Below are 27,463 nucleotides of genomic sequence, written 5' to 3'. Positions count from 1 at the left end.
ACGCCCAAGGCTCTGCAAGCTTCAGAAGGGCTTTCGATAGATCACCATAATAGGTCTAGATAGCCGGTAACAAAGGACTGTTAATTGGCAACAGGAAACTGTCATGGAAAATGATAGTGATATCTTACCAGCAAATTATCTAAATGTGATGTGGTCTAGAAGCAAGAAATATGATTAAGTTTTCAAGTAGAATCCAAGTCCATAGGATCCAGTGAGCCAAAACCAAGACACACAAAAAGGAAAACTGAAACTGCAAACAAAAAACAAGACAGAAAGGAAATTTTTTTTGGTTGATGCAAGATTGCTATGAACCGAGGATGCTCCTGCATCAAACATCTAGGATTATCTCTAATTGAGAAATCCAACATGAAGCTTCAACTGGTCTTTTCTTCCACTTTACAAGATATTCCTTATATTGACTACTCTGGGTACTATGCCCAATCATACTATTCAAAATATCTACAATTTGATCTAGTTCCTTCAGGGGCAACTATTTCTCTAAGTCTACAATACTGTCCTCACTGAATTTTGGTTCATGGTACTCATGAAGATATATAATGTTGAATATAGGTGAAATACTTAGACTATTCAGTAACTCCACTTTATATGCATTTCTAGAATTGAACTTCCTCAAAATCTTGCAAGCTCCAAACTTCTTCATCTACAACTTATTATAAGTTCCAACTGTTAATCTCTCTTTTCTTAGATATACCATCACTTCATCGCTAACTTCAAATTCCTTATGTCTCCTCTTGTCATCTACCTTATCCTTATACTAGTTGTTCATATCTTCCAAATGTTGCTTAACTTGAATATGCAATGCTGCCATGTGATCTACAAAGTCTTCAGCTGCTAAACTCCTCTGGTGTTCATTGCCAATGTATCTCAATTCTGATATCCGTCTAGGATGAACTCTAGTAACAATCTCAAAAGGTGTTTTTCTAGTACTTCTATTCATTGAATTGTTGTAGGCAAACTCTGCTTGTGCAAGGATAAAATCCCAACTTCCGGTTTTATCTCCCACTAAACATCTCAACAAATTTCCCAAAATCTGATTAACAACTTCTATCTATCCATCAATCTGTGGATGAAAAGTAGAACTCAACTTCAAATCTGTCTTCATCTTTTTCCAAAATGTTCTCCAAAAATATCCAAAAAACTTAGTGTCTCTGTCTAAAAATATGCTCTTAGGTAATTCATGCAATCTCACCACTTCCTTGAAAAATAGGTCTGCTACATGCACTGCATCTAATATCTTCTTACAAGGTATGAAATGAGACATCTTCGAGAATCTATCCACTATCACAAATATAGAATCATTCCCTCTTGGTGTCTTAGGCAATTCAAGTACAAAATCCATGCTATATCCTCCCAAGGTCTTACCGGTACTGTCAAAGGTTTATACAATCCCACATTCTGACTACTACCTTTTGTAGCTTGACAAACTCTATACATTTACACATATTTCTTAATATCCTTATGAATATGGGGCCAAAAGTGCTACTCACTCACCAATGCTACTATTTTGTCAATGGCAAAATGTCCAGCTAAACCTCCAGTGTGTTTCTCCTTTATCAGATTCTCTCTCATAAAACTCTTAGGTATGCACATTTGAACTCCTCTAAATAACGTCCAATCCTGAGTGAAATAATCCAACTGCTTGCTTCTGTCTACCATAATTGATTCTGTAAATGCTTTCCAAGGCTATGTAAAGTTCGGGTCATCATCATACAAGGTCTTCAAATATTCAAATCCTAATATTGTCAGTCTCATCTTTGTTAGCACATTTATTCTCCTACTCAATGCATCAACAACTTTGTTAGATTTCCCACTTCTATGCTTCAACACAAAGGTGTAACTCTGCAAGAATTCTAACCATCTCATATATCTTTGATTCAACTTACTCTGATTAGTCAAATACTCTAGAGCTTGATGATCTATATAGAACACAAACTGTTTAGGCAACAAGTAATGCATCCACTTCTTCAAGGCTTGAAATATGACATAAAATTTCTAATCATACACCAAATATCTCCTCTAGGCATTATTCAATTTCTCCCTGAAATAGGCTACTGCTCTTCCTTCCTGACTCAAGACTGCTCGTATTGCTGTTCCACTTGCATCACAATCTACTTGAAATACTTTATTGAAATCCGGTAAAGCCAACACAGGCTACTCAGTCACTTTCTATTTCAACAATTCTAAACTTTTGTTTACTCTAGTGGTCCACTTGAATTCCTTCTCATCTCCTCTCATGGTCTCAGTCATAGGGTTACAAAATGAACTGAAATTTCTGATAAACTTCCAGTAAAAACTAGCAAATCCATGAAATTATCTTATCTCTCTAATGCTTTCTAGTGTAGGCCACTCAACAATTGATTTCCCTTTCTAAGGGTCCATCTTCAAACCATCCTCATATATCACAAATCCTTAATAGACTAACTCATACTTCATGAAAGTATACTTCTTGATATTGATTAGCAACTTCTCTTTTGCCAATCTCTGCAAAACTTGTCTTAACTGTAACAAATTCTCCTCTTTTGTCATATTGAAAATCAAAATGTCATCCAAATACACAATAAAAAACTTACCCAAGAATTTCTTCAATACCTAATTCATCAGCCTCAGGAAAGTACACGGTGCATTAGTCAATCCAAAAGGCATCACCAACCATTCATACAATCCTTAATTTGTCTTGAATGTTGTCTTCCACTCATCACCTTCTCTGATCCTGATCTGATGATATCCACTTTTCAAATCTATTTTTGTAACGTACTTTTTCCACTCAAATAGTCCATTATGTCATCCATCCTAAGCAAAGGAAACCGGTATTTCACTATGATCTTGTTTATTTCTCTTGAATTGGTACACATTCTCCATTCTTCATTCTTCTTAGGTGCTAATACTACTAGTACTGCACAAGGGCTCAGACATTCCCTGATCAAATCTTTCTTCAATAGCTCCTGCACTTATCTATTCTATTCTTCATCCTCTGTCGGTGTCAACAGATGTGTAGCTTTGTTAGGCAAACTAGCTCTGGGAACCAAGTCCACGCAATGACTAATACTTCTCACACGTGGCAATCCATCAAGTACATTATCTGAAATGATGTCCTCATATTTTGTCAGCAAATGTCTTATCTCTTTTGGGTGTTCTCCTTTCAGTTTAGCTCTCTCAGTCTTCTTAGGAATTAAGGAAAAACACACATTCTTATTTCTCAATCCATCCATGAATTTCCTTCCATCTACTAAACAGATTCTAGCATTCATACATACTTCATTCTTCAAAGGTTCCTCCAAAGGCAACAAGGTTTTCTTCATCTTATTGGCCACAATAGTGTATGTATTCTTCCTCCCATCATGTACTACATGTCTATCAAACTGCCAAGGTCTACCCAACAAAAGGTGACAAATATCCATAGTCATAATATCACAAAATACTTCATTATGATAATTCCTAATTTTCAATTTCACTAAACATTGTGCACTTACTAACAACTTATGTTCATCTTGAATCCATGCTATCTGATAAGGCTTAGTGTGTTTCAATCTCTCAAATTTCAACTTATTCACCATCTCTTCTGAAACAAGATTATTTGAAATACCACTATCAATAATAAATTTACAACACTTATCGGATACCTTACATTTGGTCTTGAATGGATTCTTCCTCTGAAAGGGCTCTTCCTCTCCTCTGGTATGACACAAAGCTCTCCTCATCATCAATAGTTCTCCATCTTCTAGTTTATTGTCTGATCTGGTGGGGTTTTCTTCCACCATTGTTGTTGTTCTGGTAGTTTATGTCTTCTTACACTCAAATGCACGATGTCCTTCTCCTCCACACTTAAAGAAGGTTCCTCTAAATGTCCTCTTGTCTTGTCTTCCAAAATTCTCATTCCGGTAACTATCCGGTTTGCTCCTCTAGTAGAAATTATTATCATCCTTTCGGTATGAATTACCTTCTTTTCTCACTTCCTTGTCCTTGCTTTGCTCTGTACTGGTTCCTATTCCTCCGATATATCCTCTTCCTCCTTTAAATCTTCCTCCCTTGAAACTTCCGCCTTTACCTCTCTTTCTCTGCTCATGTCTTTTGTTTAACTTCTTTTTTGCCTTTAGGGCATACTAGTAAGCCTCTTCAATACTCTCCAATTTGATCATACTAAGATCATCTTTTATAAACATCCACAATTCATTCAGATATATTGCAACTTGTTCAGCTTCATCATCAACATGCCTGCATCTAATATTCAACTTGTAAAATACTTCAGTGTACTCTGTCACACTAGTTTCCTTCTCTCTCAAATTCTGTAACTTCCAAAATAAATCCACTTGATAATTCATCGTCACAAACTTTGATTTCAACTTAGCAATCATCCAATCCCATTTCTTAATCTTCTCTTTACCTCTTCTTTGTCTATCAACTTCCAAATGCTCCCACCAAAGAGATGCATGACCTTTCAATCGGGTGTAGGCATATTTCACTTTCATCTCTTCTGTAGTGTTTTTAAAATCAAAATACTTCTCCATCTTTGAGATCCAATCCATCAACTCATCCAAATCTAACTTCCCATCATATTCCAGTGGGGTAAAATGAGGTTTAGTATTCACCCTACTCAAAACCCTAAAAAACCTTTCCTCATCCGGATCAATCGCCGGTAGGTTTGCTTTTTCTACTGGGGCTTCTTCTCCTTCATCTTCACTTATATTTTCAATATGTCGGCCTCTTCTATGGGTTATCTCCATGACTTCTAACCGAGCTTCTATTACTCACAGCATCTCCATCATAACAGGGTCTGCATTCCCACGCACTCCACCATTCCTATCTCCTCTTTGCGTCGTTGTTCATGCTAGTCCTCTACAACTGCAGGTCAAATCTGCATTGGGCCACCCTATAACAAAATTTTAGGACACACAACCTCCGAAATGAAACTTTGCTCTGATAGGACTTGAAGTAGTCATTGGTGAGGAGGGACCTCAAAGAGATCAATCCGAACTGATCGGAAAGAGTAAACACAATAGAAACACAAATATATGATAGAGGCAATGCATAATAGATTATTTTATTACATGAAATTTGATTACATCCAATCGGTAACAACCGGGTTACAACATACCAGCTCACAGGCCTGGTAGAATAGGTCACAACTGGGACCTTGAATCTTAAGATCTATCTTCTACGCATAGTCTAGCTACTTGATTCTCGGACTCATTGATTGATTTTAATGTATATATATATATATATATATATATATATATCAATCTAAAGGATTTAGTCGGCCCAAAAGGGATCAAAACCCGAACAACAAGGCCTAACATGTAAAATAAACAAGGTCATTCTCTACCAAGAGATTCCTCTAGAAAATCCAAATGATGAAACATAGATTGTGGGAAAAGATTGGCCGTGCACACCAAGGAAAATCAGAATCAACGTCTAAGGCTCTACAAGCTTCAAAAGGGGTTTCGGTAGATGAGAAGAATAGGTCCAGGTAACCGGTAACAAAGGACTATCAACTGATAATAGGAAGCTATCATAGAAACCGATAGTGATATCTTGTCGAAAAATGATCGCAATGCGATGCGGTTTGGAAGCAAGAAAGATGATCAAGTATTCAAGTATAATCCAGCTCCATAGGATTTGGTGAGCCAAAATCAGCACACACGGAAAGGAAAATTGTAACTACAAACAAAAAAAAAAATAGAAAGGAAAATATTTTTGGCGGATTCAAGATTGCTATGAACCGGGGATTCTCTTACATCAGGTTCCTAATTCAAAACAAATAGATCATAATTGACTGATCTAGGAGTATATACACAAATTTTTATAAGTTTGAGATTGAATTACACATCCGCATAAGATCACTTGGATCCGCTTAGATCCAACATAAGATTTCCTCTTTTCAATAGACAACAAACTAACGATAAGGTGCTCCATCCTTTTGCTATATCAACTCATCATTGAAAAACACAATATATATTAAGTACGAGTTATGAGGCTTTCTTAAGTCTTTAATAATCTTATAATTCCTATTTAGCCTCATCTCTAAACTACTAAGGATAGGTTGACAAGTTAAGAACAACCCCGAACCTTGAAGTTATCATCCCGTAGACCCTACCCCTATGGACATGAGGTCACATGGGCATCCTTCACCCAAGGACCACCTACCTTCCCACTTCTAAATGGGTCAAAGTCACACTTAGTTCTCCTTACAAGGTCTCTCAAGGACCTACACACATATTTCTAATTTAGTAACCCTATAACACATCACTTATAATCATATATGTCAAGATCTTCAATTAGACGTCACTATAATTAATCAACAAGAATATTTTAAAACCCTTTTATAGGTTCACCTCTTTAACACAAATATTCTCCATACACCAATGTTTCACTAATGTTTCGTCCTCCATAAACAAGACTAAGTTCACCTAATAGATTTAATATGGAGATTGATCTACCAAAGGGGTCACTATATATCTTATAGTTTAATAACATCCTTTACCCCATTACACAAATACCATTCTAAAGCTACCTAGCATATATTATTTTTGCACTAACCAATGAGGATAAAGTGACATTAAGGAACTTAATTCTCTTATTTCTATTACAATACAATCACCCCAATAGTTCTTAACTATAGACGTCTTTATATCCTCTCTATGTAACAACACTTCTAATATTTCCAATATCACAATTTTCTAAAATCTCATAGGTATTACAACATAGGTTTACCATAACCTCAACCAAGGTTCCTTCTTGAGCATACTATCATCCATCTTAGCCATCATACCCTTCCTCGGATCCCATGATATCTCTCCTATCAAGGTTATGGTACATAAGAGGTCAACAAATATCATGTAGCCATAATATATAAATGATGCCAAAATAATCTTAAAATCCCAATATGGGTCCTACTTCAATATGGTTCAACGACATCAAGTATCATATTAACATCATCATAATAAAGCCACATTAATTTGTTCGAACCCTAAAAGATGTATGTCAACACTTACAACTATCCTGAAGTATGATCAACAGTCAAGTTTAACTTGAGACGTTAGGCAACACTATGCACATCATATCTTCCTATAGCAAGATATACACTCTCTAATATCAATAGCAATAATATTCTTGACATTCTACTTCATTCCTTAAATGGAGACCCATTATTCTTGTAGTAGCTTGGTTCTCCAACTGATTGGTTTTTCACTTACCACTCATGTCTATATTATTCTTGTAATTAGAAGCACCGACCTTGTCATAATGTGCTCTTTGACATTACTACAAAATATAAGAAAATCATGTTTAAAACTTATACATGGATGTATTAAATAAACTTCATATCATATGCCATCATCACAACATGATTTTTTATAAATAAACTAATAATCAATCCCATTAATTTTATGCTAGAAAAATAAAAAGATTAACACTAAAATTTGTAACAACAATGTTAAATATTTTTCAATAGAAATAATTTGAAATTATACTCTATAATCCATCATCATGATTACAACTTTATGATATCATTCCTAAGATTTATAGTAAAATAATATTGCTTTTTATTAAACAATTTTAAATACTAAATCAATTTCTGACTACCACAAGTTAAATAGGAAGGGTAGTTACTAGCGGGCATGATGAAACTAATCACTGGGTGGAGAATTCAAGAGGAGGCAATCATAGTTGGGCCATCTCTTCTCTTCCATGGATATTCAATTTGTTTGTTCCCTTTCATAAATTCAGATCTTTGAAATCAATGTATAGGAGGCCATGACGAATCTCATAACGAGAAAATATTTCAAAACTATCCAGCAATGTCTAGACGAAGTATCGTTGAGTGTTGGATCCATTCCTGCAACCACATAATTATGCGTTCTGTAACTCCATTCAATAAAATAAGCTGTATACAGTTGAAGGTATGGTGTATATTCAGCTTACCTGATTGCAGCGAGCAAACGCTGAAGATAGTCATGGAGATACTCCATCCTTCCCCTATCATTTAATGCCTCCGAGAGTTACAGAGTTTGGTTAGTTTTGGTGCCATATCCTACAAAGAAAATTATAAAACATTTCAGAAATAAAAAAATAAAAATTAAACCATATTAAAGCAAAATATTTTACAATAAATGGTCATAGAAGCAAGATAATTTTAAGTACAGAGAGCCAAGAGGATGAATCCTTATGTATGAGAAATTCTTGAAGTTGAGAGCTATCTGAAATTGCATGAAATATAGCAACATATGGGATATCCTACAAAACATTTCAGAAATGAAACAAAAACCAAGTAAAACCAGATTAAAGTTCAATATCGCACACTAAATTGTAATAGGGTCAAAGAACTTGAAGCTCAAAGCTATGGGAGAAAAGAATAAAGAAAGGGGTGATAGATGCAAGAACTTGAAGCTCAAAGTTATGGGAGAAAAGAATAAAGAAAGGGGTGATAGATGCAAGATAATTTTCAGTAGTGCTATCTGAAATGGCATGAAAGATAGCAACATATGTGATGTTAGGAAATGTATTATCATGGATGTCACCCAAAATGCTTAAAGAAAACAGGGTAATGGTGGCATCTGAAATTGCATGAAGGTTATAGGGAATTCAGTATCATCGGTAAACTACAGATATACTGTTGCTATTTGTGTCCCACACAAACAGCTATTAACATACAATTAATTTGTGGAGCCAAAGTAAACATAGGGCAGAGTACCATTTTCATATATTATAATAGGTGGATCGTTATAATGTTGCTTGAGATATTCCAACAATGCTTGCAAAGCTCATGGAACAATTGTAAGTCCAGTTGGTGCTAGCTGCGCAATTAAATAGTAAGGTTTTCATCTCCGCTACAAATTTTATGTATTGTAAACAATTTGGACTAACATTGTAATATGTCTAAACTAAATAAAACCTTAACTTTAACAGTAAACGAAAATGAATCTTAATTCTTATTGAAATAGGGCTACTATTTTAATCCCAATCTTAAGTATATTATAAAATTATACAACAATATATACTAGCTTATATATATTTAATAATATATATAGAATAAACCGAGAGGTATTCTTCTTGAGGCGCCTATTGTACTTTAATGTTGATAAATTAATTAACCTATTGAAGAATACCTCTCGACTTATTCTATATATATTGTTAAATATATATAAGCTAAACAATATATAACATTAAAGCTATGAGCATAATTTGGAAGGAGGATACATAATACCTAATTATAAATGCTAATATTATAGTTTGATTTGGCTAAGTGATTGGGTTTGATTCATTTAGTGTTAGGTATAAGGTTTTATTTGGTTTATTATTTAAATAGATTTAGGTTTCAAGTTCAATTTTGTTTTAAGGTTAGGTTATAATGGTTTAGGGTTAGGGATCAATTAAGTATATAATTAGCTTAAGAGTTTGGATTTGATTTGTAGTTTAGTGTTTGATTTGGTTAAGTGATTGGGTTTGATTCATTTAGTGTTAGGTTTAAGGTTTGATTTGGTTTATTATTTAAATAGGTTTAAGTTTGATTTAGGTTTCAAGTTCAATTTTGTTTTAGGGTTAGGCTATAATGGTTTAGGGTTAGGGTTCAATTAAGTATATAATTAGCTTAAGAGTTTAGATATGATTTGTAGTTTAGTTTTAATTGTGTTTCAAGTTAGAGTTCAATATGGTGTTAATGCTATTCTTTCATTTGGTTTAGTGGCGGGGTTTGATTTGATTAGAGTTAGGTCTAGGGTTTGACTTGTTGTAATTAGGGTTAGGATTCAATTTAGTTTAGTGTTTAACTTTAATAAAATTACTTTAATATATTAAGAAATTTGAACTTAACTCCTATTAAAGGAAAACTGAAATTGAACTGTAGCTAGTATTGAAGGATATTCCAAATTTTACCATGGTTACTCTTAGGTTCCATTTCGGGTTAGGAATAGAGTTTAAATATAGTTAGTATTTAATTAGTGTTTGGGTTAGTGATATTTTTTGATAAGGGTTACGGGAGTGTTGGATTAATGATGAGATTTAATTTACATTAAAAAAATAATTAGAGTTCAAATAGGCTTATGGTGCAATTAGGATTAGTGGTAGGATTAGAATTTAGTTATTTTTTAATTAGAGTTATGGTTAGGGTTGAATTTGATTTAGAGTTTAATAATAGTTAGGTTTGAAATTGGATTAGCATTTAAATAGGGATATGATTTAGTTACAATTAGGATCAAGATTATGTTTCAAATGATTACAATATAATTAGAGTTTGAGTTAATATTAGGGTTAATTAGAGTTAATTATATGTTTAATTTAGTTCAATGTTTATACTTAATTTGGCTTAGGCTTGCAATTCAATTTGGGTTATTGTTACATTAGGGTTTACTTTTCTTTAAGCTTAGGGTTTAATTTGACTTAGTGAACTACGGTTAGGGTTAAATTTATTTTAGTGCTAGTGTTAGGATTTATATTTTATTTAAGGGTTAGGATTTATATTTTATTTAAGGGTTAGGATTGAATTTGGTATAGTATTCAATTTGGTTTAGGGTTATGATTTAATTTGGATTTTAGACTAGTATTAGGTTTAGGGTTCAAATAAATTTATTGTAAGAATTCAATTTTATTTAGTATTAGAGTGGGGATTAGATATATAATTAGACTTAGGGCTAGGATTGAAATATTAAGCATAATTTAATAGAACTTTAGGTTCAATTTCATTTAGTGTTAGTGTTAGGCTCGTTAAGGTTTAATTTGATTTAAGTTGGTATTACTAGATATGGATTATATATTCGCATACATTATAATCAAGTATTTGTTAAAAAGAGACATGTAATACACATGTTTTATCATATAAGATTCAGCAAGCGTAGGATTATGACTATTAAATACCATCCTTGAAACTTCATTTTGTTTTCTCTATGATTGTCTTCTAAAATGTCTTTATTGGTTTCCTCCTTCCAAATTATGTTCATAGCTTTAAATATTCAGAATTATATTTAATATATAGTTTGATTTGTTACTTTTTGATTTAGGATTTATATGCATGTTTATTAAATATATGTAAGCTAGTATTCTTGACATTGAATTTATTCTTTATAACAATAATAATATTCCATTGTCGCACTTACTTTCCAATATGATTGAAAATATAATTGATAATAACTAATTAAAAACAGAAAGCAATTTCATTTAGTTAATGAATAGCTAGCTAAATGACTTGCATTAGTTTTTTTATGGAATGTAGCTATGCATGTAACACCAGTAGTAGATAGCCACCCATCCAGTTCAAAGTTTTATACTTAATTGTACTCAATATACACTTAGCATTTGACTCAATTTTTAGTTAATTTAAAGCTTTATCAAATCGGTATTTGATAGGGATCTTCTCTCATATGCAATGCAATATGTAATTAGTATTGGATTCAACACAATATTGATCTGGATCTTGGATAATACCTCCAGTAATTTTGAAATAAATCTTATAGTAACAACCCTTGCTGCATTTCCATCTCCACCAATTAAACTTAATGGCCATAGGGTGCTAAATTTAAATATGGCAATATCCATGTGAAGTAATAGTATAGACCTACGACAAAGTCTCCAAGAAAAACAACTACAGGGCAAATGTAATCTGAATGCCAAATATAGACAAAATAAGAACAATTAGAACAATATGACAAATGACCTGAAGGTTCCAGGACTACACATTTGCCAAATTGAAATCACAGGAATATCAATCTTTAAAAATAACATATCACATGAATGTTAATGCATGACGAAAGAGTTTTATCAGAACAGTTCACTGGATCATTAGAGCAAGATAGAGGATGCAGAAACTAACATAAAATGTGTATGCAATTGTATCACTAGAATTGCATATCCTGAAAATCAGTGTAAAATATTGCGGGCAACCAATTCGCAAAAAAATTACTATAGGATGTAAAATATTCCCGGCAACAAATTCGCAAAAAAATTACTATAGGATGGCACTATAAGAAGCACCCTTTCTCCAAAATGGACTCCTAGGTAGAAGATTCATTAAATTACACACTTATAACCATAATTATATTATCCCTGGTTGTGTCAAAATGTACTGATCATCCAAGCTCATTCTCTCGATTTTCTTAAAAACTGATACAGATGGGGTTTTGGTTCAAACGACACCATCCTCCGGTTTCTGTTTGTGTTTTGAATTTTACAGAGTGGAAGGCGTTGCCAAAACCCTTCCTTTAGATTATATGCAAACACCTTTACACTTTCATCACCATATAGACTGCTAAAGCACAAGTAATCTCCCACACAAGCACACGCCTGATGCCACCAATCTTTATCAAGATATTCATGGAGTGACAGTGGAGGCTTTTTTAAAAATTCTTTCCACTTCCAAACCAACTCATTTTCCTTGTCCTGAAACAACTCCCAGATAACAATACCGTCCTGAGTTCGGCCAAGTTCGCAAATGTTGTGTACAGCGGATGGATGAATTGGGGCATACCATGGTGGGTGATTTATGTCAAGCCTCCGATTGTTGAGTATGACGGACACAACAAGAACAGATGAGCCATATGAAACCATAGATAGAAAATGCATAAGATCCAGATCTTCAACCATTTCAGGGGGTAATGGATCTATTATAACAGGGCTAATGAAACCCTCATCTTGGATTTTGCAACCAAAGATAGTCCATGACGACATTCCCTTCCAGAAAAGAAATCCATTGCACTCAACCAATTCAGAACCTAAAATATCTGATGATGGTGTTTCTCCTGCAAATTGAAACTTAATCCTCCATGAATCTTGAAAGTACTGGTAGATCTGGATGGAAAAACTTTTAGAATTCGAACAAACTACCAAATATGGCTCTTTGTTTCCTCCCTGTATGATATGTATAAATTGGCCAGTCACATCTATTTCTATCTCTGCATAAGATCTCATAAGGGGATTACATACAATTAATTGTGGAGTGGGGATTTCTTGAAAGAGCAGTAACCCATCCCCTACACTTGGTAAAAATCTAGTATTGCCTTCCTTAGGGTTAGGGAAAAAAGAGGGTAAAAATCTACTATGGCCTCCCTTAGGGTTTGGGAGAAAAGAGAGAGACAGGGTCCTCCATCTTTGTGCTGAAAAACAGTATGCCATACAGCACCAATTTCCATAATTTCCATCATTTTCTTCATTACAGATAAGAAGCCATGGAAGCCATGGATCTTGGATCGGCAGTGAAGACAAAAATCTGTGCGAGGACAAAATAAAATTCCATTCTTTATTGACTACGCGAGAACTGCAGAGTGATTCAAATGGAAGCTTTGAAAATACCAATTCCTTCAAATCTTGAGATAGCTTAGATATACCACGCTGCTCTGCGTCTCCTTCAACTGCTACGATGGATTCATCTCCTTCAGCTGCTAGGATCGATTCTGGCTTCATGGCTTTTATTCTTCAAACCCTGGATCAAGTACTATTTCATTTTTAGAGTACATCCTCACTCCATTTTATAGGCGTTTCATGTGGAGTACTTTACTAAGAGAAGCCGACGTGGAAAAAAAATATAAATGAAAATAAATTAGTATTGAGATATTATTATTTAGCGGATAGGCTTTTATTGTGGACTTGCAAGTCGACAATTTGCCACTATACCTCTCTCATACCTCGAAACAATTTTAACCTATCGTTAACCATTTTCAGGTCAACATTTAAACAATTGATGAACAACTTATAGTAATAACAAAAAAAAATTAGTGATCAAATATTATTAGCAGATAAGATCATTATGATTGTATGCATAAATATCTACAAATTTGATTTAATTCTTGGAAAGATTTTTACATTGCTTCCACAGGCACGCTTTCTCTGGACACTACTTCTAAATGGTTTGCATTTCACTGCTTACTATTTGTGTTATTTAAATGGTGAATTTTGATACCTAATTTCTTATTCTGAAGCATGTTTTCAAACTTGCGTTATAAAATCTGAAATAATTTGTGTTTGATACTGCATATAAATCTCAAATAGTTTTATAGTTTATTAATTTGTAGCTCAATGTTTCAGCCATGATAACAATGATAGGCTGCAAAACTTAAGCTGGCATAGAGAGAAATACATTTAATTTCTTAACAGATCAAAAAATTACAGCTACATGAAATGTTATGTTTGTGCGATATCATATGTTTCCTTTTAATACTCATGCTTCAAAGAAATTGTCATCTACAGTAAATCATATGAGCGTCACTAGTCCTTTTCTATGTTGTAATTTGTTTTTTTGCGGTTACTTATTATTAATGGACTAATATACAACAGTTTTTCCACTAGGAATATATAATTAAAGTAGAGATAAATTATTCAAGAATGTACCCTTACCTGCAGGTTCCCAATAAACATATGGACATCTGATTCCAATCCTTGTATGGTTACTATAGTATATGAAGGTTTTCAATAGTCATTTGAGCAGTTGATTCCAGTCCTTGTGTATTAATCCTTAGACTATGGCTCTTCCCTGTGTGAAGAGCCTTGCGCAGGCGATGATGGGGTTGTCTCCAGATCTCCCTTCCTTAGTTTGTGTGCAATGGTCACGTCCCCTGCAGCTGGCTTTCTGTGTAATGCTTGGCTGGTGCCTGGTCGTGGGATGCTTAGGGAGTGCGGTGGGCTGTGCAGTAGGGTTGGAGGTCTTTCTCTGAGCTCTGCTAGAGATCTGGAGATCTTGTTGCTGATTGGTTCGATGGTCCTGGACCTCAGTCTTTGGGGCTTTTGGGTCTTGTCTCAGATGGGTGTGAGAGTCCTCTTTTTAGTTTGGCTGATGGGCAGTATGTCTTTGGCTGGGTCTTTCTCTCAACTTGGAGATTTCGTACCAGGGCTTTCTACAATGCTGTTGGTGTTGGTGCGGTGAGGGTTTGGTGTTTCTATTTTGGCCCTTGTCTTGACCTGATTGCTGCCACTCTTGCGGAGATGCTCGTGGTTGAGGTTGAAGTAGTTGTGAAAGGGTTCGCGTTTGCCCTCCTCTTCTTGTTTTTGTCATTTTTTTCTCAGCCATTTGGTTTATTTTCAATACGTCCTCTTGAGGTGGTTCCATCTCATATTGAGGTTGAGATGATGGGTTTTTGAAATACGCAGTTTCCTATTGAGGTGGAGATGGTGGTTGTGATTCCTTTTGGTAGAAGTTAGAATGAGGCCTTGGAGCTCCAGGCTCCTGTTTGGTTTGGATCTGAGTGTGGGATCATTGTTTTCTTCACCCCTTTCTCCTTATTGAGGTAGTGATGCTGGGGAGAGCAATTTCTCAGATGCTAATGTTCCCTCTTCAATTTTGGAGGGTCTTTCTCTTGACGCAAGTGATTTTCTGATTGTTGGATCTCTGCTTTCAAGCTCTTTCATGTCTTCTCCTATAGGGGTGGAGAGTGTGGTGGCGCTTGTTTGTATGGATACTATCTTATTTAGGCCTCTGTTTCAACTTAAGGTGGTTGAGGGTACCACTTCAAAACCCTTTGATGTGGTTCTGGGAGCCATTTCAAAACCCAGTTTTAAGGTTAGGGAAGCCTTTTAAAATCCCTCTGTGATTTTAGGAGCCATTGTAAAACCCAATGTGAAGGTTAGGGGAGCCTTTCAAAATCCTCTTGCTTATCTTTGGCTGGATGTTGACAGTTTTTAAGGGCCCAGCTTAGTTTGTGTTTGTTTTTGGTTAAGGGACAGGGTAGCCTTTTGCTACCTGACTTCCCGAAAAATCACTGATACTTGGACAGGTTGTGGAATCCTGTTTAAAACCCTCTTGAATGGTTGTGGATGCCAGTCGAAACCCTTAGTGTCTTTCAGGTTGAGGGAGCCTATTTAAAACCCTCTTTTGTGGTTGTGGGTGCCAGTCAAAACCCTCAGAGTCTTGTTGTGGCGTTTCACTGGTGGTTGGCTGTATGAATTCATTGTATATGTTTTGATCAGCGATTTCTTGCTGGGAGTTGGATGTTGGTTTATTCGGGGGGTTTCCGGTCCCCTTAAAACCCGTTGTGCAGGGTTTCAGGGCCCCTCAAAACCTGCGTTTCCCTTATTCAAAAACAATGTTTTTTATCGCTTGTTAAACCTATGCTTTCCAAAAATGTTTTTTAGTTCTTCTTAAACCTGTTCTTTCCAAAAATAAGGTTTACAAGTGTTAAAAATAAATTATATACATCCACGATATCAATGTCTATTCCATTGTATTTGAGGGATATTCTGTCATTTTCTTTTACCAAAGCAACATGATCTCAAAACAACCAACAGGATATTCTAGAAATTAGCCAAAGTATGGGCATTTACATTGTATAAAGCTTTACAATAGGACATGTCTTGTAAATTCCACAATTAAAGAAATTTCTTCAAAACATATATTTCCTCTAATTTCATCTTATTGATTAAGATGAGGCACCCTAAATAAAATAAGAAAAATCTTCAATCCTCATCATAATTGTTGTATTCCAAACAGAAAGCACAAAAATTGAAAAATAAAAATAAAACAAAAAACATCTGCAAATTAAAGATACGTCAATTCGACCTATCAATTTGAAGAACCTACAAAATTACGAAACAAAAAAAACTAAAACTATAGATTAAACTTACAAATCGTAACCCGAACTTCACTGATAAACTCGGGCAAAACCCTGAAATTTTGCAGCTTTTCGTCGACAGAATTTAATAAAATGAAAATTGTTTGAGAAATAAAATCACAAAGGTCATGATATTATTTCTTAACAGCGGAATCTATACAAATAGAGATGTCGCGTGTCCGAATCTCGCAGAGCAGAACACACTGTGCAATTTGAATTTTAGGAGCAACTAAAAACTAAATTATCATTGAGATGAAATTATTTTAATTACGTCCATAGGTCGAACAGTTTATGTGACGAAAAATTGATTGCATGCCTTCTCCAAGTACTTAAAATTCAATGTGCATATGGTATCTTTAGAAGGCTGGTTTGTTTGTTTTTTTCCGAGTGGTTTGAATAAGCAGATTTTTCTATATTTTTTATTTTGTTTTTTCAAATAATTCTATTATAAAAGTGACTAATATTCTGGATTAAGGCAAAAACAGATTTTGAAGGGTCCTAAAACCCTTTACAAAAGTATTGAAGGTTAAAATGTTTCTTCTATTCTACTATCTAATTGTTGGAAGATATCTCATCTACCTTCATATGCTCCGTATGTCAAAATGTATTTGTAGCATTAAGGACAAACCCTGTAAGGAAATCTTTCTTTCTAGGATTTGAATGGATCTTATCCAACCTGTTCTTTGTCTAATCAACAAAATTTTCGCATCTACCTGCAATATATTTTTCATGTATGTATAGAATTCTGGAAGTTTCTTCAAGATACCTCCAACATATTGAAACATGTGATGAATTCTAGAAATTGTTGCCCCTTAGTTGTCCTTGATGACAAAAAGGGTTCCATTGTGACGGGTTGCATATCATTCATACAATTTCATTATGGTGCATGGTTATGAGGCACACTGTATACTACAAGTTTGACATGGCTTATATTTCACTTAGCACCTAGTGCTTTTGGCATTTATTATTTTATATGCTGATTATCATTTAGCATTTTATGGTGCATGGCATTATTTGCATTAGCTTGTTGGCACGTTGAAGGTTGTTATTTTAAGTGCTAATCAAGCACTAGCCGACTGTCCATTTGGCAAATCAGTAAATGAAATATGATGAAATGACATCCATTATGCTGTGACTTAAGGATTTTTTTTATTTTTTTTTTTACAGCAGTTGACATTTGTCATCGGAATGAAATGTTTCAAGTTTTCATGTTGACTGGGCAATTTATGAAGATAAGGCAATTATTTGGCCTATTGACCTTGCGGATTTCAAATCATCTTTAATTATTATTTGGGACTCGACTTATAATGAGTTAGGGCAAAAAAAAAGAAAATGAAAGCATTGTTTTCAAAGCTAATGTGATACCACCACCATTGGTGACATGAAGGCAGTTATAGTGGCTTGTTTAATTAGTTTCTTGATGTGGGTTTTGAATATGACAAGCTACAACCATAGACAACACAGATGGTGGACTTTTTGGACGAATATATGGGGATCTCATTTAGATTTTCATAGATTCTTGTCTCCGGGTTAAGATATTATCATCTCTAGGCATTATCGTTTCACTGTTTTAGTTTTAAAATAAAACGAAGAGAGTGTTTGTGATAAAAGGATTCTAAACGGTTCAATTTCATTTTTGCAAATTTGAAAATCAAAAGTATTGGTTATGCGTATGAGGTGGGTATGTTAATTCATTTTGTTGATAATACAAAAGGTTTCTTTTATAAAAAGGATATGGATTGTTCTATGTTTTTTATTAAGGGAAAATAGGTTTTAAGGGGACCAGAAACCCCATATAACAAGTTTTGAAGGGACCCGAAACCCAATAGATTTTACCAGGATCTAGAACCCAACAAAGTAGGCTGCTCGAAGATATTAACAAAGAAAACCATAGCCAAAAACCAGCATAGCTGACTCTTCAACTTCCAACTAATGCATAACGACGCTGCTAAAAAGAGTAGACATAGAAAACTAGCAGGCCTACCAGATCCAGGAAAGAAAGGATCAACCCTAAGAACCAACACAAGGGTTTTATAGAGGGACCCTTAACCTACAATTGCAACCATGGGTGGATCCAAACACCCATATCCTCCATCATAAACTCCAGATTACAATAATTGACCATACAAACCCAATCTGGACACAAAGGGTTTTGAAAGGTTCCCCTAACTTTGAATGTGGGTTTTGGACTGGCACCCAAAACCACGAAAAGGTTTTCCCAGGATCCCTTAACCTTCAACAAAGAAAACAAGTCACTAGACTCAAAACTAGTCCTTAGCCAAAAAAGAGATAACAACAGGCCAGGATGGGCCCTTGAAAAATACCAGCATCCAGCCTGCCTAAGAGAAAAACAAGGCTACCACAGCCCAACAATGGGTTTTTCAAAGCTCCCAGAACCTGAAATAAGAGGGCTGAACAAAAAGATAGCAATAAAGATCTAGACCCTGAAACATGCTGGGAAATTGGGAAAAGAGAAACCCAGACCTTCCAATAGAGACAACCATGAGAGAAAAATAGGCAATTTCCACCAGCAGCTTGAACAATAGAAGCAATTGGATAGCCTTTTCCAACCATCTCTCCACCTCAATAGGAAAGATGTCCACCTCAATGGAACAAGAAAGAAAGCAAAAAGACAATGCAAAGTCCACAACAACCAGCATAACCAAACCAATTCCTTCCACCAAATCTCCACCTCCATAGGAGAAAGGGTCACCTCAAACATACAAGGATAGGAAACATCTAGAAGCCCATAAATCCCTCTCATAGTGTACCACATAAGAAACCCCACAACCACAAGAAGAGGGTGACCCATCACAGATAAAGCCCCTAGAAACCAGAGGAAAAGAACAGAGAGAGGAGAGGCCACAAACCCAAAAAGGAACTGAGAAATAGAAGCTCCTCCTTGCACTAGGAAAGCACAGAGACCACCACTGAACATCTCCATGAGCATCTCCATAAGAATTGCAGCCATCAGGCTGAGCCAAGGGCTAGAACAGAAACAACAAACCTTGGTTACACCAACACCAGTAGCATTGTAGAAAGCCATGGTATGGCTTCTCCAGGTTGAGAGAAAGACCCAGCCAAAGGCAAACCGCCCATTAGCGAAATAGAATAGAGGAGGACTCTCACACCCACCTAGGACAAGACCCAAAATCCCCAAACACTGAGGGCCATGACCCTTGAACTAGTCAGCAATGAGATCTCCTACATGGCTCAAAGAAGGACATCCAACCCTACACTCCACCGCACTCCCCAAGCATCACGAAAGGCAACCTAAAGGGATGTGACCATCACACACAAACCAATGGAGGGAGACTTGGGACAACCCAGACACTACCAAAGCTACATAGGGTAGAAAGACTCCAGGTCTTTCTACTCCTAAACACCCACGAGAATCTTGCTGCATCATCCACCAAAACACCGTCTTTAGTGTGAAGCAAAGAATTGCTCACCAGGGCCAGAGACCCAACAAGGGTATATGCAACGAGAGGCCATTGAGAATCCAAACTTGCAACATGACCAAACAGTGGATGTCCATGGGAACCATCATTGTTGTTGTCGTTCGCCTCTCCATCATTACATTCACTAGAGGAAACCCTACCTCCTCCGCCGCTCTCTGATGGATTGTTCTATGTTATATAGGCATGGTCTATTCTATTTATTGTTGTCAAGAATAAAATATGTTGCATTTTTTAGCTATCAAAATAAGAGGAAATAATATCATATTCAGTTTCTTTCTGTTAAAATAGAAAATAAGTTATTTTTTAGTTTTGATGAACAAACCCTAGTTAGGGTTTTGTAACCCTATTTCGAGGGTTATATGTTGAAGATGAGATGATAGACAAACTGGCTATTTAAACAGGAGTATTTTTTTTTCCGGAAAAAGAGAAAAAAAGATATATTTTTCGATCCAAAACAGAATATAGATCTTTTGTCAAAGGGTTTTGTTGATTGAATTTTTTTTTGAGATAAGGTGTGCATTATCTCTCTCTATTGTAAACTAGAGATTGATCTTACTCTCTCTTAGTGTGATTAAGATTGGTTTGAGAAAGAAAATTGTAACTCTCTATTTGTTATACAGAGATGTGAAGGATATGTTGAAATACTCTTTGTAGTTGGAATCATGATATATACTACTTCATTATACGTGTTCCAACTAGTGATAATCTTGTGATTGCAATCATGAAATTACAAGGTTATCATTGACTGTAACTTGAGTTAATACTTTGTATTGTAAGAAGCATAGGGGTTGGTGCTCCTTGAAGTATTAAGACTTCTAAATTTAGTGTACAGAGTTGGTGCTCTATGAATTAATAAAAGAAAATCTTAACAAGTCGTTTTTCTATCCCAACAGGGTTTTCCACTCATAAAAATCTATGTGTCTTGTGTTACATGTTATTCATTGTCTCATTAGATCACTCTGATATTTTTTTATTAATCTTCCCTATTATTGTCATCTTGGTCAAAAGCTTGTCATGTTGATTGTTTCATTCGAGGTTTAAAGTTGTTCTAATTTATATATGTTTATGTTGCACATGTGTTGTTCAATTCTTTTCTTGTATCAAAAGGTATGAGTTTCAAAGGCATATAAGAATGATTCAATTATGTTCATATTGAATGGTTAAATTCATATTCTTTTATAAATGAAATCTTGTATGTAAATTATTTTATATGCTGAGTTAAATTTTTTGTTGACTTTGATTCACCCCCCCTCCTCTTAGAGTCAGTCCACTTCTAACAAGTGGTATCAGAGCACAGGGTCCCTCCATATTGGTTTGTCCTAGGGATTGTTCTTGGTCTTTTGGAAGTATTGTCATGGTTCAAACACAAGAAGGTGCCTCACTTTCAAGAGCTCCCCTCTTTGATGGCACATATCATGTTTTTTGGAGGATCAGGATGGAAACATACTTGATTTCTATTGATCTTAATGTGTGGAACATTGTGTCCACAAATTATGTTGTTCCTACTACTATTCCCATGGATCCTAATAATAAGACACAATATGAATTAAATTCCAGAGCTAAGCATGCTATCTTGTGTGGTCTCACGAAGGATGTTTTTGTAAAGGTCATGCATTGTGCATCTGCTCATGAGATATGGAGCAAACTTCAAATTATTTATCAAGGGGATGCAAAGGTCAAAGAATCTAAAATTCTCACACTCAAGAATCAGTTTGAGTCTTTGAGAATGAATGAAGATGAGACTATTGCAAGTTATTTTCTCATAATTGATGAAGTTGTAAACTCTATAAGAGGTCTTTGTGAAACCATTGTTGAAAAACATGTCATTAGGAAGATCATTCGAACCTTGTTACCTAAATTTGAAACTAAGATTTCAACCTTAGAAGAAAAGAAGAGTTTTTCTACAATGTCTCTTGATAGATTACAAAGCATTCTCACAACATATGAAATGAAGATAGGTAGTAATCCTTCCACTTCTAAAGAGACTGATTTCAAATCAGAAAAGAAAGAAGAACCTGATAGTGAATCTAAACTTTCAGATGCTATAGAAGCCCTACTTGTCAGCAAATTGAAAAAATAATTATAAGGGCAAATTTCCATTCAAATGCTTTAACTATGGCAAAACTGGACACTTTGTTGCTCAATGCCCTTTGAGTGATCAAAACAGTGAGGAAGAAAAACTGGAAAAAGTTTACAAAAAGAAAATGTGGAATCCTAAAAAGAAGTTTAATTCTGTCAAGAAAAAGAAGGGTCTCTTTACTAAAGAAGACTCTAAAGTTGAATCGGATGACTCACCTTATGAAGGTGATCGAAATTTGTTTATGGCAGAAATAGAAACCTCTTCAATGAAATACTTGATTAGCAAACCAAAAAATAAACTTGATGATGTGGATCAAGGTGAAGTTGATCTTGAAGGAGAGTTACTTTGTTCTCTGAATGAAATCAAGAGATTAAAGAAGCTTGTTGCTTCTCATGAAAGCTCAAATCAGATCCTACAAGTTGAGTTGAATGACTCAAACTTGGCAATTACAAACTTGAAATCTCTTTTTGAAGAAAGAGAAAAGAAAATTGAAACCTTAGAACAACAATCAATAAAACTGAAAAAAGAGATTGAACAATATGAAAGTACCATGCATTTGAATGATATGTTGAGCAAACAAAAGCAGCACAAAAATTTGACGAGTGGAGGTTTTGATAAATCTGAATCATCAAAACAAATTACTAGGCCTGCAAACAGAAAACAATTTCAGGCTTACAATAGAGTGACACCATTTAGGTTTGGGTTCTTTCATGGCTATTGCTTTTACTCTAATAAGTTTGGCCATAAGGTAAATACTTGCAGATTTTTGCAACATACATCTCCCATGTTTGGACACAAACAAGCCAATGGATTTCCATCACTCTGAAGTGCATTAAATGTAATATCTTTGGACATACCTCTAGTCAGTGCAAATCAAAGGCAAACGCTAATAAGGTGTGGAAATAAAAGTTTGCACCTAGCACTGAACAATCAATGATTGTGCAAACTGCATTTATGTCAAATAAGAAATCAATGTGGGTGTTTAATAGTGGTTGTTCACACCATATGACAGAAGACAAAAATAAATTTCTTCATTTGCAACATTTTGATGGAGGTTTTGTAAGATTTGGTGATAATTCAGAAGCCTTTGTTAGAGGTAAGGGTACACTACTACTGAATTATGATACTCCAATCCATGATGTATATTTGTTTGAAGGATTAAAACATTATTTGTTGAGTGTCAATCAAATATGTTACAGTGGTTATAATGTATCCTTTAGTTCTCAAGGTTGTGCTATCAAAAATAAGTCTACTAAAATTGTTGTTGTTGGTTTGAGAATAATTGGCAATGTTTATAACTTGCTTGACTCCACAAACTGTGAAAACATTGAATGCATGTGCCTTATGGGTCAAGTAGATGAAAACTGGTTGTGACACAAGCCCTTAGGACATGTGAATTTTGATAATCTGATTTGAATGAACAAGAATCAGAATATTAGAGGTTTACCCATTTTGAGTAAACCAACAAACTCTGTGTGCAAAGAGTGTCTAAAAGGTAAACAGACAAAAGTATCTTTTAAATCTAAAGAACACACTTCTGCCAAAGCATTACAAATTGTTCACACAAATTTATGTGGTCCAACAAGAACATAATACACCAATGGTGAAGTATAACATTTGACAAATTTAAAATTTTCATAAAAATGGTTGAGCGTGAAACTGATCTAAAACTAAATGTTTAAGATCAGATAAGGGTGGTGAGTTTACATCACATAAATTCATAGATTATTGTGAAAGTCATGGAATTAAAAGACAATATGCTACTACCTGAACACCTCAATAGAATGGAGTGGTTGAGAGAAAAAATAGAACAGTCAAAGAAATGGTTCGCACAATGCTCAATGAAGCAAATCTGCTAGACAGGTATTGGAAAGAAGTTGTTCACACAATAGTTTACATTCTGAATCGCATTCAAATCAGGGTAAAATCTACCTTTATCCTTATGAAATTTGGTATGGTAAAGCTGCTTCTATTAAATATTTTAATATTTTTGGATGCAAGTGTTACATTAAAAGAGATGAAAAAAATCTAGGAAGCTTTGATACTAAAACTGATGAGGGTATCTTTCTTGGATACTCCACTCTTAGAAAAGCTTATAAATGTTTGAATAATAGGTTAAATAAAATTGGTGAAAGAGTTAATGCAAGATATTATGAGCAATTGCTTCTAAGAAATGATGTGCAGAATGTTGAGGAAGATAATCCAACAAGACTTGATCAAGTTCCTAAACTTGTTGAAGCAGAAATAACAAATGAAGAGAGTGCATCTAGTTCTAAAGCAGTATCCATTCCTAAAGGAGAAATTCCTCTATTTACACCCTTTAGAATCATTACTAAAATACATCCTCAAAGTCATATTATTGGTGACATAGGTGTAGGAATCATGACTAGGATAAAAGCAAAAACTGATGAACAAGCTCAAATGGTTGAGAATTATTGTTTGCTAATTGATTTTGAACCTAAATCTATCTCTAATGCATGCATTGATGATTGTTGGCTAAATGCAATGAGAGATGAAATCAGTCAAATAGAAAAAAAACAAAAAACCTGGGAACTATTGCCTAGACCAGATAATAAATATGTTATAGGGGGAAAATGGATTTTCAAAAATAAACTTGATGAATCTGGTAAAGTTGTTAGGAATAAGGCACATTTTATTTGTAAAGGCTATGCACATCAAGAAGGTGTAGGTTTTGGTGAAAAATTTGCACTTGTTGCTAGGTTAGAGTCAATACGAATATTTCTTGCATACTCTTGCTATAAAAACTTTAAAATCTATCAAATTGATGTTAAAACAACATTTTTAAATGGTTATCTCGATGAGGAGGTGTATATGGAACAACCAGAAGGGTTTGTCTCTGCAGATACACCTAATTATGTATATAGGTTGAAAAAGGCTCTTTATGGTCTTAAACAAGATCCAAGGGCTTGGTACTCCTAGTTGGATACCCATCTTAAAGCAAATGGATTCACTAGAGGTGGATTTGACAATAACTTGTATGTCAAGGTTGAGGGTAATGATATTTTAGTTGTTGAAGTATATGTGGATGATATTATTTTTGGCAGCAATAATGATTCCTTGTGCAAAAAAATTTCACAACTCATGGAATCTAAATTTGAAATGTCCATGTTGGGTGAATTAACCTTTTTCCTTGGTCTTCAAGTTATGCAACTTGAACACGGCATTTTTTTGTCGCAAACAAAATATGCAAAAGAAATGCTCAAGAAATTTAACATGATAGATTGCAAACCAATTAGTACTCCAATAGAGACTGGCTGCAAATTAATTAAGACTGATGATTCTCCTATGGTAAATCAATCAGAGTATAGATCCATGATAGGCAATTTACTATATTTGACTGCATCTAGACTTGACTTGATGTATGCAGTTTGTTTGGTTTCACATTTCCAATCTGCACCTAAACAATCTCATTTGAATGTTGTGACAAGAATCTTCAAGTATATTCAAGGAACTCTCAATTTTGGGTTATGGTATCATTGGAAAAATGACTTTTCTCTTGTTGGTTTCACTGATGCTGACTGGGCTAGTTCTCTAGATGATAGAGAAAGTACCAGTGGTGTAGCTTTCTTTCTAGGAGATTGTCTTATTGCCTGGTACAACAAAAAGAAAGATTGTGTCACCTTGTCTACTATTGAATCTAAGTACATAGCTGCTACAACATGTTGTACTCAATTAATTTGGATGTCTCATCAAATTACAGATATGGGCATTTCTATTACTAAGCCAGTTTTATGTTTTTGTGATAACACTAGTACCATCAATGTTTCTAAAAATCCTATCATGCAATCTCACACTAAACATGTTTCTATTCAATTATATTTTCTACGAGAACAAGTGTTAGCTAATGAGTTTCAACTTCTATATGTACCTTCTCAAGCACAAGTGGCTGATATTTTTACTAAAGCACTATCTAAAGAAACATTTGAGAGGTGCAAAGAACATTTGGGAGTCTTCTCTCCATCTTGTCTTCTCACATCCTGAACATATTGAGGGGAAGCATAGCTCTCCACAAGCAACACCTTGCTGCTTTGCCCTTTGTCCTTCACAAAAAAGGGGGGAGATTGTAAGGAAGTAAAGTAGCGGAAACAACTTCCTACACTAACCTTGAGAGGAGGGTAATGAAAAACTTTTTCAGATCGTTACAACAGTTACAGAAAATAGAAATAGATATAATAGCATTCAAACCACAACACAGTGATTTACGTGGGGAAAACCCTTTCGGGAGAAAAACCTCACACTCCAAAAGCAGCTCAATATTTTATTCAGCAATCAAAAACAGATTACAACATACTTGCAGAGCAAGCTCTTCGCAGGAGTACCACTAATCAGAGATTCAGAGGCAACTCAATAGCCATAAGACTCTTACACACAACCTCTATCTCACACACCTCATAAATAGGAGATACAATACAAGAAACCGTCAAACGGTATTACAAAACCATGGGTTAAAACCACCCAATAAGGTGTAGCTGACCTTATCTCCCTTCTAGATGCCCTATGACATGTTAAAGCACACATCAACATGTTTCACTCCCTTTTACAGCTCATTTATGTATCCGACACAAATTATTTTTCCTATTTCAGGAGTACAAACTTCCGGAGGCCATAACTTGAGAACCGGGTGTCCGATTGATGAACCGTTTGAAGCGTCGGAAAGCTCGCAAAGTGCTCTATCACCTCGTAACCCGCTTCGCCGGTTACGACCACTTTTCAGGGGATTTCAGAGCCTCTAAAGTCCCCAAAATTAAGTTTAAATATTTTATCGCACCCCTCTAAGATGAAAACTTTAATATCTTCAAAACTAGCTGTGACCTTGCAATGCAACTTTACCGGAATGCTTATCTAGCCAACCAGAAGCTTCAGGGAGAGTTTTGCACCATTTTGTGCTCAAATGAAAACTTACTATAAATAGTAACCTCGCATAAATGCAAGGTTGAGACACCATTTTTCCCAACAAATCTCCCACTTGTCGAACACCTTGTAGGAGCGAAAGGGAATGTCAACACAATGAATCAATTGCTAGGGGCCATAAGGCCCATAGACTCTGAACACCATCTGAACTTCTCTGTGCTCACAGCCTTAGTTAAAGCATCTGCAACATTCATCAAAGTTTCCACCTTAACCAACTTCACCCTACCATCTTCGACCATATCTCTAACAAAATGATATTGAACATCAATATGTTTGGTCCGGGCATGAAATTTCGGGTTCTTAGCTAGGCTAATTGCACTCTGACTGTCACAGTAAACTGTCACTGTACCTTGTTTTATTCCAATATCCGAACATAGTCTCTTAAGCCAAATGGCCTCTTTACAAGCATGAGTAGCTGCCATATACTCTGCTTCAGTAGTGGATAAAGC

At 35.1% G+C, this 27,463-nt stretch overlaps 1 protein-coding gene across 1 annotated transcript; it reads right to left on the bottom strand.

Annotated features, from left to right (window-relative positions):
• Nucleotides 1-12,084: 12,084 nt before the first annotated feature.
• LOC131062862 (uncharacterized) lies at nt 12,085-13,404 on the bottom strand. The gene has a single exon (XM_057996600.1). It carries the CDS (start codon nt 13,402-13,404, stop codon nt 12,085-12,087), a length of 1,320 nt encoding a protein of 439 aa, XP_057852583.1.
• Between the last annotated feature and the right edge of the window lie 14,059 nt (nt 13,405-27,463).

Source organism: Cryptomeria japonica, chromosome 9 (genome assembly GCF_030272615.1).
Source record: "Cryptomeria japonica chromosome 9, Sugi_1.0, whole genome shotgun sequence".
In the NCBI taxonomy this organism is placed as follows: Eukaryota; Viridiplantae; Streptophyta; class Pinopsida; order Cupressales; family Cupressaceae; genus Cryptomeria; species Cryptomeria japonica.
The sequence above is the reverse complement of the archived record's forward strand: the minus strand, read 5'-3'. Positions and strand labels throughout refer to the sequence as shown.

Excerpts from the sequence above, each read along its gene's own strand:
- LOC131062862 (XM_057996600.1), bottom strand. The coding sequence starts at position 13,404 with ATGAAGCCAGAATCGATCCTAGCAGCTGAAGGAGATGAATCCATCGTA.